We start from the raw sequence: 19,132 nt of genomic DNA, 5'->3' as shown, positions 1-19,132 counted from the left end.
AGAAAATCCTTCATATCTTCAGCTCATTAACTCCTCTAATACCCAAATTGCATAAACTCAAAAGAACCTTTTTATTAATTTATATTAAGCTAGGCAAATACTTCTTAAAGGCTGATTTTTTTTTCTTAACATGCAACAACAACCTTATAAAACCCTTTTTTAAAATTTCTTCATGAAAGCTTATTTCAAATAATTGTGTGCATTAATAACCTGCTAAAACTAACTATAAAACAGTGACTTGCATTTACCTTTACTGTTAAGCCTCAGATCCATTTAGTTTTATTTATGTATTTATTTATTTCATTTATACATACTACACCAATAGTACCATTTAAACTCCATCAATATATGCTAACACATTCATTCATTTGATTTTAAATGAACCCTTTCATGCATGAATTATGAGAGCCTTAATCAAGATTTTTTTCCTGAGTGTTTTTATTCCTCTTTAGGCATGAAAAAAACGATGTGATTGAAATTTTTTTTAATGAACCTATTCTTCACGGAGTTACAAAAATGTCCACTTAGCTGGATACCATGTGTTTAATTTTTGAAGCAAAGAAACATGCATTTACTGTCATACTGTGTGAAAACTATGAAATAAATGTTTTTTTATGTTGCTAATCTGATGTTTTCTCACATTTTAACATACTATAATAGTAGTTATTACTCACTCAAATAATATGCAAAAAACAACAAAACACAACAACTTCTTGTTTAAAAAAAAAAAACACCAAAATGTTAATTACAGTCTAATAACAATTAGCAATTGATTTACACTCAAATATGTTGCTACAGATCAGGCTTCTCAAGAACTGCAAAGTTACAGTAACGGTATGAATTGCAGTGTATTATGGGATGGTGCATATGTATCCACTGTGTTGGTTGATATGCAACTAAAACAACAAAATCCATGAATATACAAGAGAACAGCTGTAGAATAACTGTCCTCTGCAGCGACTGCTATGCATGAAAGGGTTAATAAGTGTATGAAAACATATCATTCAGTTCTGTGTAAGTGGAGTAACTGAATAATAGACTAGTATTTTCTTCCTGAATCTCCAGTGATTTTTGTGTTTGCTGGACCGTATGCTTCCCTGATAATGAGAGCACATCGTTTAAGTTATTTCATAAAGAGGAAAGCTTGTACCAATTAGCATAGCGGCACTTAATGCACTGGCTAAAATAAGCTTAATTGAGCCTTCAGCCAAAAATACTTGGTGTCATCTATGATAAAGACCTATGTTTCGATTCAAAGCTGGACAGTCACGTTTTTATTAGTTACTGAACTGAGCCAAAGTCAAGTCTTGTATTCTAGCAGCAGACCTGGAGAAACATGTTCATGCCTTAATTTCATCTTGTCTTGACTAACTCCCTTTGGACTTTTCTAAGGCAAAAGTCAATTCACCCCCTACAGTCAGTATAAAAAAGTCTGGTTCATAACTCAAACCAGAAAATATGCTGTGATCACCCCGATTCCCAGAATCCTAACACTTATCTGTTCATGTCAGAGTTTATTTTAACATTCTTTTACTCTTACAGTCAGGGTTGGACTGGTCCCTCCTTATATTTATTAACTTTTACACTTGCACTATCAGTTCTCTGTTTCATTTCTCCTCTGAAGTCACCTTTTTTTGATGAATTCTTTATTGTGTTCATCTTCATTTTAGTGTCTGTTGTAAATTTTTACTGTATATTGTATGTTTTTCAACACTACTGCCCATAAAGGTGGAATAATTTTGTTTTTAAACATATTCCTCTTTTCATTCCTATTTCTACACATCAGTAATCACCTTTGAGCAGGTGCAATGATTACAGTCCCAGTCCCAGAGTCTCAGTTCCACTTTATCTATCAAAAATAAATCACATTGTCACAATCATTTCATGAGAAGAGATACAAATATTTTATTCCAACTTTATGGGCAACAGTATATATTATTCACATGGTCTGTTGGGAAGCAGTTACACGCTATACCAGGCTAAACTTAACCAATAAACATTGTACTTGCATTATTATTATGATTTGATATGATATTATAATTATCTTAGTTTTTTTATAAATTGAAATTCTCTGATGCTGCTAAATTGGAATGATTTTTCATGCATTGTCAACTCATGGATCTCAGACAGTATTTAGTGCTAAGAGAGTATTTAACATAATATGGATATTTAGCGCATCATACTGAGTTAGATGAGTGATGTGGTCATTTGTGCTAGCGAGAGTGCTTTATAACTCTAATCTAAACATATGAGCTCTACTCTCATATATCATGAAGACTGCTTTATGGATGTTTGTACTGATGTCACATGCATCTGTTGGTATCTAAAGTGTAAGACGTTAGCTCATGAATAAACAGTGACAGAGGCCTAGTTTACACTTTACATTTTCCCTTTTGCAAATCATAATAGTATTAGTAAAAACCAAAAAGCCAATAGGGAAAGAGGAATCAATTCTTTAGCAACCATCTCATTTAGGACAACTTAAAATATAAGCTAAGCAAGTGGCAACATGTGAGAGGAAACAGTCTGAATCAATGTATGTAAACTGTTAGAATTTCTTTATAATTGTTCATAAACCAATAAAGACCCAAAACATCCACTGGTGAACAAAATTATCTACTGATCTAAACTGTTTAATACCTGTTGATCCACTAATCCTATCAATACATGTAAATAATTGGTATAAAATACAGTTTGTCATCTTTTCATGGTCATCAGATATGACCCATTTGGACATTCAGAGGCTCCGTGGTGAACATGGAAACACCGTCATCTTCTACAGCATTGATTCGAAAGTAAAACCCATGCAGTTGGATAAATGACAGTCGTTGGAAATGCTTGTTTTTGCATTCAGTTAATGATATATTTGCTAAAAGAATTAACATTTCTTCAGTTTTCTGTTTTGACATAACCTTTTAATTTTAATGATTTTTTTTTTTTTAACATCTAAATTAACCCATAAAGACCCAGTGCTACTTTAGTGGCAGTTCCCAAATTAATTTTTCTCTCTATATAACCCTTCTTAAGTGATTTATCACCATTTATTCTAACATTATCCTCTTTATTTTGTGTTCTTTCAGTAAAAATCTGGTATTTTCCTCTATTTAACTTAATGATCATGTACAGGGTGGGGAAGCAAAATTTACAATGAACATTTAGTTGTTTTTTCTCAGCAGGCACTATGTCAATTGTTTTGAGACCAAACATACATTGATGTCATAATCATACCTAACACTATTATCCATACATTTTCAGAAACTTTTGCCCATATGAGTAATCAGGAAAGCAAACGTCAAAGAGTGTGTGATTTGCTGAATGCACTCGTCACACCAAAGGAGATTTCAAAAATAGTTGGAGTGTCCATAAAGACTGTTTATAATGTAAAGAAGAGAATGACTATGAGCAAAACTATTACGAGAAAGTCTGAAAGATACTATTAAAGAAGAATGGGAGAAGTTGTCACCCAAATATTTGAGGAACACTAGCGCAAGTTTCAGGAAGCGTGTGAAGGCAGTTATTGAGAAAGAAGGAGGACACATAGAATAAAAACATTTTCTATTATGTAAATTTTCTTGTGGCAAATAAATTCTCATGACTTTCAATAAACTAATTGGTCATACACTGTCTTTCAATCCCTGCCTCAAAATACCATGATTGTAAATTTTGCTTCCCCACCCTGTAGATGTTCATAAAAGCTAAAATTACGGTTGAGAGTTATTATATCAGAAACAAAGAGAACTGAAGAAAAAGTGACTTTTTCAGCAACAATATCAATAACTGAACATAAAAACAAGTGTCTTCATCCACTGTCATTGATCCAACTCCATGGATTTTACTAGTGAATAATAGTGAATGTTGTAGAAGACGACTGTGTTTCCACGTTTACTACGAAGCCTCTGAACGTCCAAATGGGTCATATCTGATGACCATGAAAAAATGACAAACTCTATTTTACAACAATTATTTACATGTATTGATAGGATTAGGGGATCAGCAGGTATTAAACAGTCTAGATCAGTAGATAATTTTGGTCGATGGTGGATGTTTGAGTCTTTATGGGTTAGGTAAAAAATTAAATATAGGGAAATAAATAATTTACAGTGGAAAATACAAAACACATAGGGTAACATTATAATAAATGATGATAAATCTCTTAAGCGAGGGTTAAATAGAAAGAAAAAGTACTTTGGGAACTGCCACAAAAGTAGCTCTGGGTCTTTATGGGTTAATTATTTATTTATTGTTTACATCTTAACTAATAACCTTTAATAAGGGTGTCACTGCTCAATAATAACTCATTGACTAAAAATCCTTTCTTCATATCTTACGTCATTATCAGGGTGTCCTCTCCAGGCTCCCCCAGCACCCCATCAACATAGAGCGGAGAGGAGGTGAAGCTATATTTGTCCCAGTTTCTGCCCTCATCAAAACTCAGCCTGAGGGAGAGAACAATAGTTGGATCACACAAAAACCTGCCACAAATAGAGTCGAGTTCAGTAAGAGGAGCCTCAGCAGAAAAGCAAGTCTGACTTTTTGTTCCGAAGATTGAATATCTTGCAAAAATGTAGCGCCTCCTTGGAGAGTCTTACCAAATGTGTCTAATTGGCAGAGGTGTGTGTCGGATTGCCACCAGAGATCCTCCTTGATTCAGGAAAAACACACTGTATTCTTCCTGAAAAACCTGCAGACACAAGTTTATTTTGTCACACGCTAACATCAATACACGCAGAGCACGCATAAAATATTCACAGGTTATAAATTAAAGACAAATCCACTCATTCTCTTATGCACATTATGAGTATAACCTTCACCCAATACTTGATTTACAGATTTATTTTTCATACACAACTGCCTCAGCTGTGTACACAAGGTAAAGTGTCAAGCACAGTTTTAACGCATCCATCCTCCGAGTCTTGCTTTTCTTGTTGATTTCTGGAATCTAAAGCCGATGGCAAAAATCTCTGCCTCCTTTGTTTGATTTTTACCTATGAGGATGCACGTGTCTCGCACATAGCTCAGTGTCAGTACTTTTTTTTTTTTTTTTAACACCAGCCACAGTGTGCTCGCAGCAGCAAGAAACCTGAGAAACACAAATTGGCGCTGAATGCTGGGTTATATTTTTACTCTTACAGCTCTTCATATTGATTTATGAATTTACAGCATCGTTGTCTGTGGAAAAGAAACAGTAATCAGAGCAATTATCAGTCAAGTTGTATAAAAAAAAAAAAAAAAAAAAATCCTTTAAAATCAATTGTCCAACGATAAAGCAGGTTCAGATAACGAATGAACGAATGAATTAATTATCCAAAAACTAGACAACTATTTTGCTCCACATGCTAAAAACACATATGCAGTGTACGGCATCACAACAGGCCATTATATGTTGTACTGTACCTCTCTCCAGCTGTTTCCAGCGTCTGATGTGATGAAAATGCTGACATTTGTGCTGGTTAACTCGGGTCCGACCACACCTGAGTACAAAAATAGAACTGCTGTTTTTAGCCATAACTATTTCAAGCATCTCTAATATCAGTTTCCTTTTCACCTGCAGATAATGTTAACTGAGAAAAACATTGTTTGATTTGTGCAGACAACAAAACCAATGTAGGGATTTGCCTGGGAGAGCTGAGGGATAGAATCGAGACTCTTCGGTAACCGGCATTAACACAGAGAGTAAACAACAGTATTGATGTGCAAATCAAATAATCTTTTCACCTGATGCTATTATAATTCCTGGAGCTGAATCTTTGCTGACAATGTTTCCCGAGGTGTAAGGATTCTCCGACACGTGAAGGTGCAGATGTAAGGAACAGTACGGCTGAGAATCAATGACACAGGAGAGATTAGGACGTGTGAATGAAATGTCTGCACAGACCTGGTTCACATGAATACAGTGTGGGTGTATTGTTATGTATTTGATGCTATTCGTCATTAGATAAAACATCTTTGAGCTGTCTCAAGGTTTTCAGAGGGGTTAAGAAATACCACAAATATGTTTGTGAAAAAGAATCAGATGCTTATTGTTATTTCTATGTAGCGTTTGGGTTCTTTTCTTCAATATTAAACAAACTACAGTGCTGCAAGAAAAGCACAGTCATCATCAACAATACACACACAATACAAGTACAATGTCACATTTTATGTTTTATTATGAGAACGTTCATTATTCCTTAATTTTGTACTAAATCACTAAAATATCAATCATACTTACCGCTCATCCAGCCTCATTATAAGACAATTTGCTTGTACCAGGAGATTTAGACCAAAGCGATTATAACAATACTGATGAGATGAGGCTCTCCAATCTGATACTTAAGATTCACTGTGTCAATTGTTTGCACTCCTTGCATTTGGCATTGTGATCAGATAAAGCAGCTCCAAATAACCAATAGTTTCCTCTGTCAGTGGCCCACTTACCTGTTCACAATAGATCTTGTTTCCCTGGAGATCGGTTGTTGGAGCCTGAAGAAGGCGCCAGTCTCTCCCCTTGTTGTATGTGATATAAGTTTTTACTTGGTTCTCAACAACTTTATTTGACAGGAACACCCCTTTAATCCCTGCTACCTGCAAACATGAGACACACAGAGCGGTATGGGGGAAAAACAACAAAAAGAGTGGGAAAAAAAATAACCCTAAATTATTCAAACTTAAGTAAAGCTGAAGGCCTAGTTCGGAGAGAAGAGATGTCTGAAAGTGATAGTTTTTTTGACAGGGAGCACTATTTTGGACCATCTGTAGGACTCTGCAGAATCAAAACAACATATGGTGCAGCCCTGAGACATTTCTATTTCTTTGTATTTATGTGCACTGAGATGGAGACGCTCACGTGCAGTGCAGCCATCAGTTGAGTTCACATTGCTTTTTCCTTTTACAGAGTACAAGCGTTCGTAAAAGGCAGAATATAATTATTTCATCTTGAGCTGGTCAGCTGTCACAGAAGAATATTTCAGTGTATAAAATGAGAGTGCGGGCCGGTCAGAGTGCAGTAAAAGAAACCACCACTGATGGCTATCTGCGGTGTACGTTTGCAACAATTGAAGCTTTTACTTCTGGCTGCGGATGAAGATAATCCAGAGTGATGCATACATGTGCAGTCACTGCTACCTCATAGCACATCTGTCAACACGCATATAACATGTTTAGGCTGCTGTTTTGTCCGCCGTGTGACCAGGTGCACCAAGTGACAAAATAGTGTTTCCTAATGTTGTGTACAGATGGCAGAATGCATCAGGACTATCCATATTGAATGTCACACCATGAAAAGCTTAATAAGGACAGACAGGAAGGGGAGAACAGAGACTCCCAGAAGCTGCAGAATAAAATGCAGTGTCCCAACATCTGTTCCTTTATCGTGAGGACATTACAACAGTGCACCATTAGAGAGGAACTTTTTTTTTTCTTGCGTTGGAGTCTGTTTTAGTGGCCAAACATGCTGCAAAAGAGGGAGTGTAACAGTGCATGGTGCTCGCAGATAACCACAGCATGTGTTAGCACAAGAAGGTCCAAAACCTGAACCAGAAGCTCAGTCCTTCTTTGTGATTTGTATCTGTTTCAGGCATTTGCCCAAGAGTGTGCTTCAGTTTGCTCTGGTTTGACAAAAGTATGCATTTTTGATTGGTGACACATAACAGTATGTGAGATTGACAAATTTAATTTCATTTATAGACTTTTTACCCAGCAATTCACCTTAAGTGTTCCATTTATATTGAGTAGTGTTAGGAAGGCCACTTTTCAAGTGCAATGAATTACATATTACAAGTTTCTAAAGAAAAAGTCAAGTATTAGTTACTGAAAACTATATGCAAACATTATCAGAAGCTCTGACATTGATTATTACTTTTTGATTGCTTTTCTGAACTGAGGAATACAGCTCACAAGTCTCTAAAAATATAACTGTATTATTTTCTAAATGTGCTTTTTTCCATAAGTGAACAAATATGTTAGAGCCATTTTCTGATTTCATATGCTCTTATCCACTCTCTTGGCGTGACTGGCTGGTTGCCAGCAGTAACTGGTTTGATTGGCACGCAAGAGGTGGTCGAAAATTGACCACATATGTCTAATAAATGGAGCCTGTCTGGACATAGACAGGTCTTTGTCTCTATGTCTTCCCTTGATGGTGTTGCTCTAAAAGTCCCCTCAGTGGGTTTGCTGACCCACATTTAATGGAATACTCCATGAGACATTAGAAGGAATGTTATGAATGAATGTTACACTTTGCATGTAAGAGAATAGATTGGGATGCAACCCCTTTTTAACACATTTTAGCAAGAAACTGTAATTTAACTCCTGTTTTTGTCAGTAAAACTACAAAGACTACAATGGCATTTATTTATTGTTGCATATAATTACTTCTAAAGAGCAAATCTTCACATTTTGAAACCAGGGAAAAGCAAATTGAGCACTGAACAATAACGAGTGTATAGATAAAAATAAACATACAATACTGCATTGTAGAAAATATTTTGCAGTAATTGCATAGATGTGTTACTGGTACTTGAGTAATACTAGAAAGAATTCTGATCATATTCTCTTCATAACATGACACACGGTTCCTCAAATGCAGCTTTTTCAAAAACCAGGTCAGTGATTTGATTTGGTCAAGCTCAGCATGCATAACTAACGTGATAACATGCAAAAAAAACAATATGACAGCCGCAGACCCACAGCACTGCCTACCTCATAGAGGTCTATCATTATGTTGCCCTCTGGTCCTCCACTGCTCACAACGTTTTCCAGCATCAGAGTGAAGAACAGCCCCCTGGACTCAGACATGTACAGGTTGTACGAGTCATTCTGGTGCCAGTCCTGAATCGCCGCCACCACCTGATTATCATCTGTGCTGATTATCTGCAAGTCCTAAACATATGACATTTGTAGACATTTGCATTGTAGCTTTTCCAAGAACAAATTCAGTAAAAGTAAAGCAGTCAGTTGTCAAATATTTATTTGAAGTGCTATCAACAAAGTGTAAATTTAAGCATGGACACAGAAGCCAGAGCAAGTGCAGCATCTAGTGATTTGTCACTTCTTGACATTATTCAGTCAGGATCAGCAGCAATTAGACCGCAGGCGTTTCATGCCTTGCACTAAAAATAAAGACTCAATTTAATTTTACTGAATCTCTCATCCAGCATGACAGGAGGATGTGTGTCCTTCACAAGGAAATTCTGACAGTATACATGGATGGATGGTTGAACGGATGGATGCAGAAAATTGATCGACTCAACACTGCAGGCTCTAAATCTCTCTTGTTGTTATGACATGGACTCTGAGACCACTAAGACACCCTGCTGTGCTTTTAGCAGATGGGGTTCACTGTTTAGAGTGAATGCAAATGCACTTTTCTGCTACATAAAATTTCTCTGTGAGTTGTGAGGTATACTGACTTTACAGAACTCAGTGCACAGATGGGAGAGGAGCTGATTAAAAACTTTGCTTAGGTCTTAAATGAACATGAAATCATTAGATATCATTTTGCATATCTAAATCGCTTTTCAGGAGGATAATAATGTGGCGAAAACAATTTAATGGGTTTGCCTACAAACATTATGACTAATAGATGACTAAGAAACTAGTGCTGGGAACAACCCCACTTAAAATCCTTTGTAAAATCATCGACAGTAAGTCATCATGACACCAGAATATCCTGAAGGAATGAATTATAAAACAGTATTTCACTGGAAAGTTAATGCTGCACTTCAGTTCAGTTCGTACATGTTCGTCTGCATGTGCTCAACCCACCATGTGCTGTATCCTCTCCAGCTATTTTACCTTTGGCAGCGTGTACTTGGGAAGCTTCATCGGGTAGAAAGCATTTCTTTTATAGGACACGTAATGGACAGACTGGACCCCTACTGGCACCTAGAAAAGCAATAAAGTGTAATTTGTGGTTTATCACTTCACAGATAAACATTTATAAACTTGACCGTGTACTCGGATTGCTAGATTGCTTGCCATAAGTATCAAAGGGTTTAAGCCACTATCAAAACTCTGTGTTTGCAACTAATTAGGATTTTGTGCTTTGTGGGAAAGTGAAGTTGTCGTAATACACGATGCTGTAATTTCAATTTTATGTCATCCCTTCCAAAGATAATGGACCCTTTTAGTTAATGAAAAACATGACTGTACATTAAGATGCAGTGGTTTTACAGCTTTTAATTGTCTTTTAATGAAGCCAGACCTTGCAATAAAAACCCACCTGGATGAAAACGTATTCATCCTGAACCACCAGAGAATTGGGGATGATAAATCCAGGGAAGGGTTTGCCCTTGTTTCCATCAGAGCAATTCTGAAGTTTACAAGTTATGTATTGTGACCCTGTGGGTAAGCAAGAAATGAGTGCTAAAAATACAGTGAAGAGAGAAAACAAACAACCATCTGCAATCTACAATCAAGGTTTAGCATTGCTTTATGCTGATGGTATTAAGGGAGCCATAGAGGCAAATTTTTGGAGGCCAATTCTGATTCTCACTAATAGAAAAAGTAAGGAGAGCTGTCCCAGTGTGTTAACGTCAGCCAAATGAGCCAGTCCCCAAGGGAAAGGGCATTAACACAGGAGGCCTGGAAGAGCCCCTCTCTCTTTGCACTGAGGCCAAGAAAAGAGCCAAGTCGCAGACTGGCCCTTGAAAAATGAATTAGCTTAATCGTATGAAAAGTCTCTGTGCAGCCAGTTCAGAAGGGGATTAAAGGTTCTGTAAGTACAGCAAAAAAACTGCAACCTTTCACTCATTTGTTAAGATTAAAGTCTAGGAATTACAACAAAGTTTGGCAAAAGCAAACAAATGTCATTTGATGTGATGTCTGCAAAGTGATTTGATTTTCTGTTCAGTAGAAAATCACATTATACAACAAATTACACCAAAGGATTCTGACATTATACGATAAATAATATGGAACATCTGTTTTTTGGTGTCATCGTGGAAATGTTATTTCATTACTTACGTCCATCTGAGACACTGATCTCCAGGTGAATCATTCCTTGCTCCTTATCTAAACCTAGTCTGGACCTGCAACATCAACACATACATCTGAGCAATGTTAGATTTTGACTTAAAGCCATACTGCACGCCTCTCTGTGCATTATTGATGACATTCTACACCTACATTAAGGTTATAAAACATGCAGCATGCAGAGGTGTCAGCTGAGGAGCATTTTTCTTGTAATGTTGTATAATTTAAATGTTCTTGGTTACAGTGAATATCAGGTGGCTTAATGAGGCATTAATGCAGCAGGTTTTTTTTTTTTTTTTTTATCAAATTGCCCCTGCTTTTCCAAGGCATATTTGATAAAATGATGCTGTGTCATTAATTATAAAAAAAAAAATTAAAGAAAACTGAAAAAAAAAAGTCTCAACCATGAGTGCATCTAGCTCAAAGTGCCTCTATGTTCAACTATTTGCAAAGTATTAAAAGCATAGGAAATTGCATCACTAATTTTAAATTACATTCAGAGACCATGGGAAATAAGCAGTGGAGCTGTGATCTCTTAATAGTCCTCCAAGGAGCAATAATACAACAACCTTTCCCATAAACACTGCCTGTTGGACATTTGACCTGGACTGCACCTCACAGCTAACGTGTACTCAGCCATTTCATTCACTTTCAATAGAGATTCTTCATGATAGTGGTTAAGTGCAGAGCGACAGGAGTGACCACTTGTTGTATTAATATCTTCTGTTGTGACAGAAGATGGGTTTCTTCTCATTTTCCATCCCGTGTCTGAACTATAATATAAAAAGCCCCCATCCTGCTTCCCTCAGCACTCTGTAATTGCCTCACAGCTCCATCTCTTTTAATGGACTTTCTGTCAAATACTTCATCCAATTCTATCAGTGAACAGCAGCCCTTGCTCTTAAATAAACCCCTGCAACGTTACACAATGTTCTCCTATAAGTAACACATATCACCAGGGCTGCTTATGGAGGCTGCCTGTTAACACGGTTGGGTAAATCGCGTTTATTTTAGAAGACAAGCAAAGCAACATCTTGGCTTCTGATTGATTAAAATCTGTTAACAAATTGAATGAATATGTTTTCTAAAAGATAGTGGTATTGTAAAACTACAGAATCACAAAGACCAGTTAATGAGGGTTTACGTCTGGACGATGTTTTCATTTTAATGAGGTTGAACAGCTCGAGCCTTTCTTTTTTTTATTTATGCTGCAGATGTAAAAACCTGACAGCAAACTGCGGTGCAGTTAACATAAGGTTTACCACAGTTGAATAACTTCAGAAAAATAAATTAGCCACCAATGGAACAAATTGTAGTTTAACCTAGACACAAGAAATGACTTTCATACAGCACTGCTCACCTTTCTATTGAGGATAAAAATATCGGCCTCATTAAACAGGAGTTCAACACTGATCTAATATCGAGTTAGTCATCATATCTTATCTCCGCCACGGTGATTGTTATTTACTGCAATACTGTGGAGTTTTGCAAGACTAATGCAAAAGGCTCATCAGAAACATTTTCATCATTATGGATCAGTCCAGCCCTCTCGATTAATACGTGTTTTTTTCCTCTTATAGAAAAAGTGTGAAAGGATTTTGAAGCCAACTGCTATAAAAACCATTATAAATTAAACATTTATCTTCTGCCATATTCCCAGTATCCTCAGTAGACATCTAATATCGCTAAAACACTTGAAAAGACACCCAAGAGCTTTCCACCAAACTGACACCACATCACCAGGCCTGATCCTTCAAGCAGGTATCGTAACACATAAAGTAAAGACTGGATGAATTGCATTTGGATATGATTAGATTTGTATTAAACTGTGGTTTCTAGACAGTAACCCAACAATACCTCATGAGTAGAACGCATTCCACAAATCAAATATTAATCAGTATCTGTAAACTAGACGCTTAGAACGGTAGGTTAAAAAAAAAGAAAAAAAAAACATAAATTATTTATCGACACAAGATCTGCCTCGCCAGTAAACTAGCAATGAACTTAAAATAGATCTTTTCAGTTGGATTGAGTGATGACCCTTTTATCTAGGTTTCATGATTAATTAAAGTAAACTTGAAAGATTTCATTAAATTGACAAACCCTCATCACACCAACAAAAAAAAAAACAGAAAATGTTTAACTTCTTTCTTCTACAAAAATATGATTTATCTAATAGATAGAATCTGAAAGAACATAATTATTTTATGAAGTTACAGTTGATTTACATATGGTGTAAACGTGAGGAAATCTTCATCTTCTGCTTCTGTGTCATCCAAATGTCTGACGAATGATGGTGTGTGATTCTTAAAATTACAACTGATGAATATAATCTCTGTAAATATTTCCATCTATTGAGACATAGGGAGATTCTGGTGCTTGTGATTGGCATTTTTAACCCATTAAGACCCAAACATCCCCCAGCGACCAAAATCCTCTACTAGTCCAAAATGTTTAAAACCTGTTGATCCACTAATTCTATCAATACATGTAAAAAAAAAAATTCTTTTTTTTTTGGAAAATACAGTTTCTCCTTTTTTCACGGTCATCAGATATGACCCATTTGGACATTCAGAGGCTTCATAGTTACCATGGAAACACCAGCCTCTTCTGCAACATTGATTCACCAGTAAAACCCATAGAGTTTGATAAATGATAGTGGATGGAGACGCTTATTTTATGTGCAGTTAATGATATATTTTACTGAAAGAGTCACTTTTTCTTCAGTTTAATCTGTTTTTGATACAATTACCCTCAACTTTAATCTGAATTTTTATGAACATCTATATGATCAGTACATTAAATATTGAAAAATACCTGATTTTCACTGGAAAAATGCAAATTATTACCTCCGCCAAGGAGGTTATGTTTTTGCCAGGGTTTGTCTGTCTGTTTGTCTGTCCGTTAGTGTGCAACATAACTCAAAAAGTTATGGACAGATTTTGATGAAATTTTCAGGGTTTGTTGGAAATGGGATAAGGAAGAAATGATTAAATTTTGGTGGTGATCGGGGGTGGGGGGGCCCACGGGGGGGGCGCAGACCAGAAAACTTCATCAAAATCTGTCCATAACTTTTTGAGTTATGTTGCACACTAACGGACAGACAAACAGACAGACAGACAAACCCTGGCAAAAACATAACCTCCTTGGCGTGGGGGGGCCCATGGGGGGGGCCACTGATCAGCCTTGGCGGAGGTCTGCGCTCTCCAAGTGCTTCTAATTTTATAATAAATGGTATTAAAGCACAAATGAAGACAGAAGGAGAAAACAGTGATATGAGGACATTAGAAAAAAAAAGATTAAAAAAGTATTGAAATTATGCAAGATATGACAGAGTTATACCTTGGAGGTCTCCAAGTTGGTGCAATTAGGGTTAATATAATCTTTAAAAAGTTATTGTTTTGCCAACCTGTTCATTAGTGGAAAAGCTGTTCATCCAAAAACTTATTACAGCATGATCCATAAAATTTGAGGAAACAAATTACCTCCCGTGTTCTTCATCAAGCCACCCTGACTATGAAGGTCAAAACAATGTTGTTGCATTTCTGAAAAGTTGCATCACTAGTTTGCAAACTTCTGCTTTTTTCCCTTTGTCTGCTGCTTTTATTCTGCACCTGCACACGATGCGCCTTCTATGCTACGAATGTATTCATCAGAGACATGTAAATAAGCTGCGAACTTTCGAGCAAAGGCAACATGACTGTAGGATCAGTTTCATGTTTGTCCCATATTAGCATGCAGAATCTACAATCCTGTCAGCGTACCCAGCAGAAATAAACAGAAACAGTAAAAAATAAAATAAAATCCTTTGTGCTACTGGAGCACCCTACATGTTAAAAAAAAATGGAACTTCATTTATTAATGTGTAATTGTTCTGTGCTTTTCAATTATTCACAATATTTTCAGGCCATGTCCAAATACTGCAGCTTTTTTTGCAAATAAAAATATCTGCAGATGATTGATCGTTGACCTCACCAGTAGAATCTGTTGGGGACCACGTTGTCATGCACAAGCTGCCATCTTCTCCCAAATTCTACGGAGACATAGAGCTGAAAAATGAGAGGTGGAGCACATTAACCAAATGATTTGCAGCAGAAAAAAATCATTTGCCAAAAAGCACATCCAAGCGAAGTACTTCCTGATTTATAGCCAAGTATCTGATCAAAAAAACTGTAGTCAATATGCGGATGTTGTTTTGCACACGTATTTCATGTAAATATGCTTCCCTAATGAGAGAATGCATCAGATGCTGTATACGTACAGCGACACTTTGACACTGAGGACTTTTTTATATAAAAAAAATAGAGATGAAAAATGCACAAAAAAAAATCCTTTCTGATGTCTTAGAAGAGAAAAGAGGAGCATAACGCAGCATGAATCCGCCCTAATTGACATTATAAAATCACTCCCTTAACAGTAATTGTAATCTTCTTTCATAAAGCTGTTAGAAAGCTTTTTATTGTTAACTTGGACTTTCATCAAAACATTCTCAAGGCCTGTCATCTTCCCATAATGATCGAGGACTGCGCATCTTAAACTCTGAGCTTTACACGGATTAGCAGTATCAATTTGACTTATCTAAGAGCTTATAACTTTTAGGAGACATGACAGACAATCAATAGGTGGAAAATGAAAATAAACTATGAATTTAATTAAATAAAGCAGCGATAACCAGGGGAAAAAAAAAGAACACTGATGAAATTTTGTTTTATAGAAGGACCTGAATAGAAACATCCCTGGAGCATCTTCATTTTTGACCCATTGATGGCTCTCAACTGCTTTCATCTTCCTCCCTGAACCATTTATCTCACTTCTGAGACCTTGACTGTTTTTCTCTCTGAAAATCAAGTCTTCCAATAGCAGACTGAGGAGGCCGAGTTTGATGTCTTGGGTGTTGAGTAAAACAGACAGCAGGGTTACCACTGCAAGTAATGAAGGCTGTGCGCTACACTCACAATCGTGCATCTGTGTATAGGTGTGTGTGTGGGCTGGTGAAACGTCGGGGTGTGTCTCATTTGTTAACTTTCTCCTGCTCTGTCTAGGACACATCTATTCAAACTCAGAGTTTGCAGCCAGATCTTATGACTTATTTAGGGGAGCAGGTGATTGGCTGCCTATGTCCCTGCAAATGCAACCTTATTTTAAGTGGCAGATGTGTTTGCCTGTGACGATGCCATAAAGCTAGCAGCTGGCATTACCAAAATAGATGCTTCGGTGACAACAACCTATGTTTTGTATCATTTTATATGGCGGTTCACGTCGCTGTCCTTGACTCGGCTGGTGATTTACAGTCAGACAAAACAACAACCTGGAAAAACATTGCTAACAAGAGCATGATAAGCAACAAGTAAACATTTTCAGTTTTTATTTTTTGTTATTTTTATTTTTTTTGCTTCATTCCGTCTGACAACCGCACATTACCTTTTGGTCATGACTGTAAGCCAGGATCCAGTCCTCCTGCTCGGGGTGAAAAAGCAGGCTGAGGATATCAAAGGCTAAGCTGTGTTTCTGATAGGACGCCCCCTCGTCGAGGCTAATGAGCAGGCTGCTCTCCACCTCCGGGTCGGTCAGTAACATGATCTGAGACAAGGCAAGAAAAGAGACGGGGGAATCAGCGGCCCACCTTGACAGCATCCATTCCACAGGGCTTAAGTGTGCTCGTGCAATGTACTGCTGAGGAATCAACGCACAGAATTGGCTCCTGCAGGGATGCTGTAGTGAAAACAAGTGCCTTTGCTACAGCTATAGAACTGACATGCAAGAAATTGTGCCAGCTACTGAAACGCTTTGACATTGAAATTTTTCATAGCTCTTCACGACACCCATTCCACATGTTCTTGCAGCACTACTTGCAGATAATTTCTGTAACACTCACAGCAAACACGCAACATGAAACCTACCTTTCTCTTGTTATTAGGGCTCACATACAAGTAGCTCAGTATGGTTTTCAGCCCAACTTTTTCATTAAGTTTCTCATATGTGGTCCCATAATCAGTTGACCTAAAATTCAATTAAAGGATAGAGTAAATAGGTTGTGGTGGAGAAACAACAGGAGAAGGAGAACAACACCTACTAGTTAAGATGCTGATGGTATCATTAAGCATAGCAGGCAAGCATAAAATTGCAACAGCAGAAGTCATGAAGTAATTTGCTAGATGAATGGAGATTTTTTTAATTATCAGAATAAACAGGTATATTGTGCATGGGGATGTTTGGTGTGATGGATATTATTAGTATTATTCTTTGGGGTGAATATGTGTAATGTTTGTGAATTTCAAGTTTTGTAACTTCAGTAGAGGAACAAAAATAACAAGACACCGAGAAATGGATAATTGTCCTCTCATTAATTGTCATTAAAAAGATGGTGGTTTGTTTTGCATGTCAGAGATAGGGCTGTTTCCTTCACAAATCACTTTACAATGTTTGTATTTGAAACCCCTGATATTTATCACGGCGTATTTTGCTTGCAATTTGCTAAAGAACATTTGGGGAATATGTTGTCACTTGTCATTATTTCAGCCATTACTTTACCTATTTGTTCTTCTTTGACTCTCACATCACCGTACACATGAAATAATAGCAGCCATTCTCCATCAGAGCGGCACAGGATCTTACCTCCATAAAGAACTCTCTGTTACTCTGGCAGAGTTGAAGTCGTAGTATTTTGTCAACATGAGGATCACCTATGAAAAACAGATCAAACAGGTTTGGCTTAGTGCATCTTCAGTTTAACACAGAGCAGCAATAAAGCGTCACATGGTGGAACAAACAGAACCACCATCTGCGTTGATGTCTTTTAAACTCCCAGACAGATACTGATTTATTAAAAACCCCACAAAACTCTGATGACACGTCAAAACAGCGGCCTGTTTGTTTGTTGTAAAGCTAAGCCTTGTGCATATTTTTTTTTGGGTTGGAGTGAAGCTGAGCACTATGTACAACAGGCTTCAAAGCCTATAACGCCAGCAAATGCTACGCGGCAAAACAAATAAACAAGTCAACCGTCTATCATTCATTCCAAGCACAGAAAGGCTGGCATCATAAATATCATGGACATCCTTTTTGAAGAGGTTCATAAAAAACCCATATGTGCCTCACAGAATAAAGTACTTCACTTAATACGTGCAAAGCTATAGATTCCAGCGTGTCTTGTAAATTATTCCAGATATTAATGAATGTTTCACTAAAGACATATCTCTTTCCCCCTGTTAAATTTGAAGAGAAACGATTTTCCTTTTGCAAACATCTGAGCCTAAATCAAAGCCTCGGTGCTTGCATATAGATGCACAGTAATCATTAATTCATAGACTCATGTTTACATGCGTTTAACTTGTACTTTATATACTCAATGAGAAAATGCTACAATTTTTACTTTCCTAATTTAACTTTTTTCATTTACATAATGATACTGAAACTCTTTAAAACATTCGTCTGTCTGCATGAGTCACAACGATAAATTGTCAACATCATGCCCTTCACCCTTTGCACAAATTAATTGTTGAGGCAATGCCCTGCCAGCGCTCTGCAATCATAAAATTTGCAGCTCAAATATCTCTCCTGGGAAGCTTCTCAAAGCATCATGTTCAGCTTTTCACGCCTGTCTTCTAATTATCAAGTGTTATTGGTGTTTGGGGTAAAATTCTCTGTAACAAGAGCTCAGTCATGTAAACAAGAAGACTTTCTAAGACTTATTTTGGACAGTGAATAGAAAATCTAAACTCTGATCAACTTCCAGGCTTTTGATCAAAATCACCTACTTTTTTCTTCCGGTAACTTAAAGCTTGCTCCTTTTTTAATTACTTCTTGTAGAGCAGAACCATGACATACATACTAAATGTACAAAGGCACAGTGCACACAAGGTAAATACAAATCATCTAAGAGTGCTTCCTTGTACAAACGGCATTAAATACATTCAAACTCACACATTAGCTCTGAAAACAAATTAGCAGGTTCCAACTGTTGATAGCTGACAATAGTGAAGGCTGGTACGAGTAAATGTGACCTGAATTCTACAATAAAAAGCCTTGGACTTTCTTTGTCTGACTGCACATAGAGGCACTTATTGAAAAGCCAGTCTACTGAATAGCATTGGTATAACTAGTGGAACAAGGCCATAAGTACTGTTATCTCTTCATGTCTCTGAATATGATTATAGCATGAATATAATTTCCACAGGTC

At 36.9% G+C, this 19,132-nt stretch overlaps 1 protein-coding gene across 1 annotated transcript in view; it reads right to left on the bottom strand.

Moving 5' to 3' along the window:
* The window catches only part of LOC115433943 (VPS10 domain-containing receptor SorCS1-like), a 64,748-nt gene that overhangs the window by 19,096 nt on the left and 26,520 nt on the right, over nt 1-19,132 (bottom strand). Inside the window, exons 2-14 of the mRNA XM_030155531.1 lie at nt 17,569-17,636; nt 16,854-16,953; nt 16,375-16,533; nt 14,929-15,002; nt 10,945-11,009; nt 10,202-10,320; nt 9,775-9,864; nt 8,680-8,859; nt 6,418-6,564; nt 5,716-5,818; nt 5,395-5,471; nt 4,590-4,681; nt 4,329-4,436 (exon numbers count right to left, since the gene is read on the bottom strand). Of these exons, the coding sequence (XP_030011391.1) occupies nt 4,329-4,436; nt 4,590-4,681; nt 5,395-5,471; nt 5,716-5,818; nt 6,418-6,564; nt 8,680-8,859; nt 9,775-9,864; nt 10,202-10,320; nt 10,945-11,009; nt 14,929-15,002; nt 16,375-16,533; nt 16,854-16,953; nt 17,569-17,636 (1,382 nt within the window). The remainder of the gene's footprint in view (nt 1-4,328; nt 4,437-4,589; nt 4,682-5,394; nt 5,472-5,715; nt 5,819-6,417; nt 6,565-8,679; nt 8,860-9,774; nt 9,865-10,201; nt 10,321-10,944; nt 11,010-14,928; nt 15,003-16,374; nt 16,534-16,853; nt 16,954-17,568; nt 17,637-19,132) is intronic.

Source organism: Sphaeramia orbicularis, chromosome 15 (genome assembly GCF_902148855.1).
Source record: "Sphaeramia orbicularis chromosome 15, fSphaOr1.1, whole genome shotgun sequence".
NCBI lineage: Eukaryota > Metazoa > Chordata > Actinopteri > Kurtiformes > Apogonidae > Sphaeramia > Sphaeramia orbicularis.
This window is presented reverse-complemented; position numbering and strand designations above follow the sequence as displayed.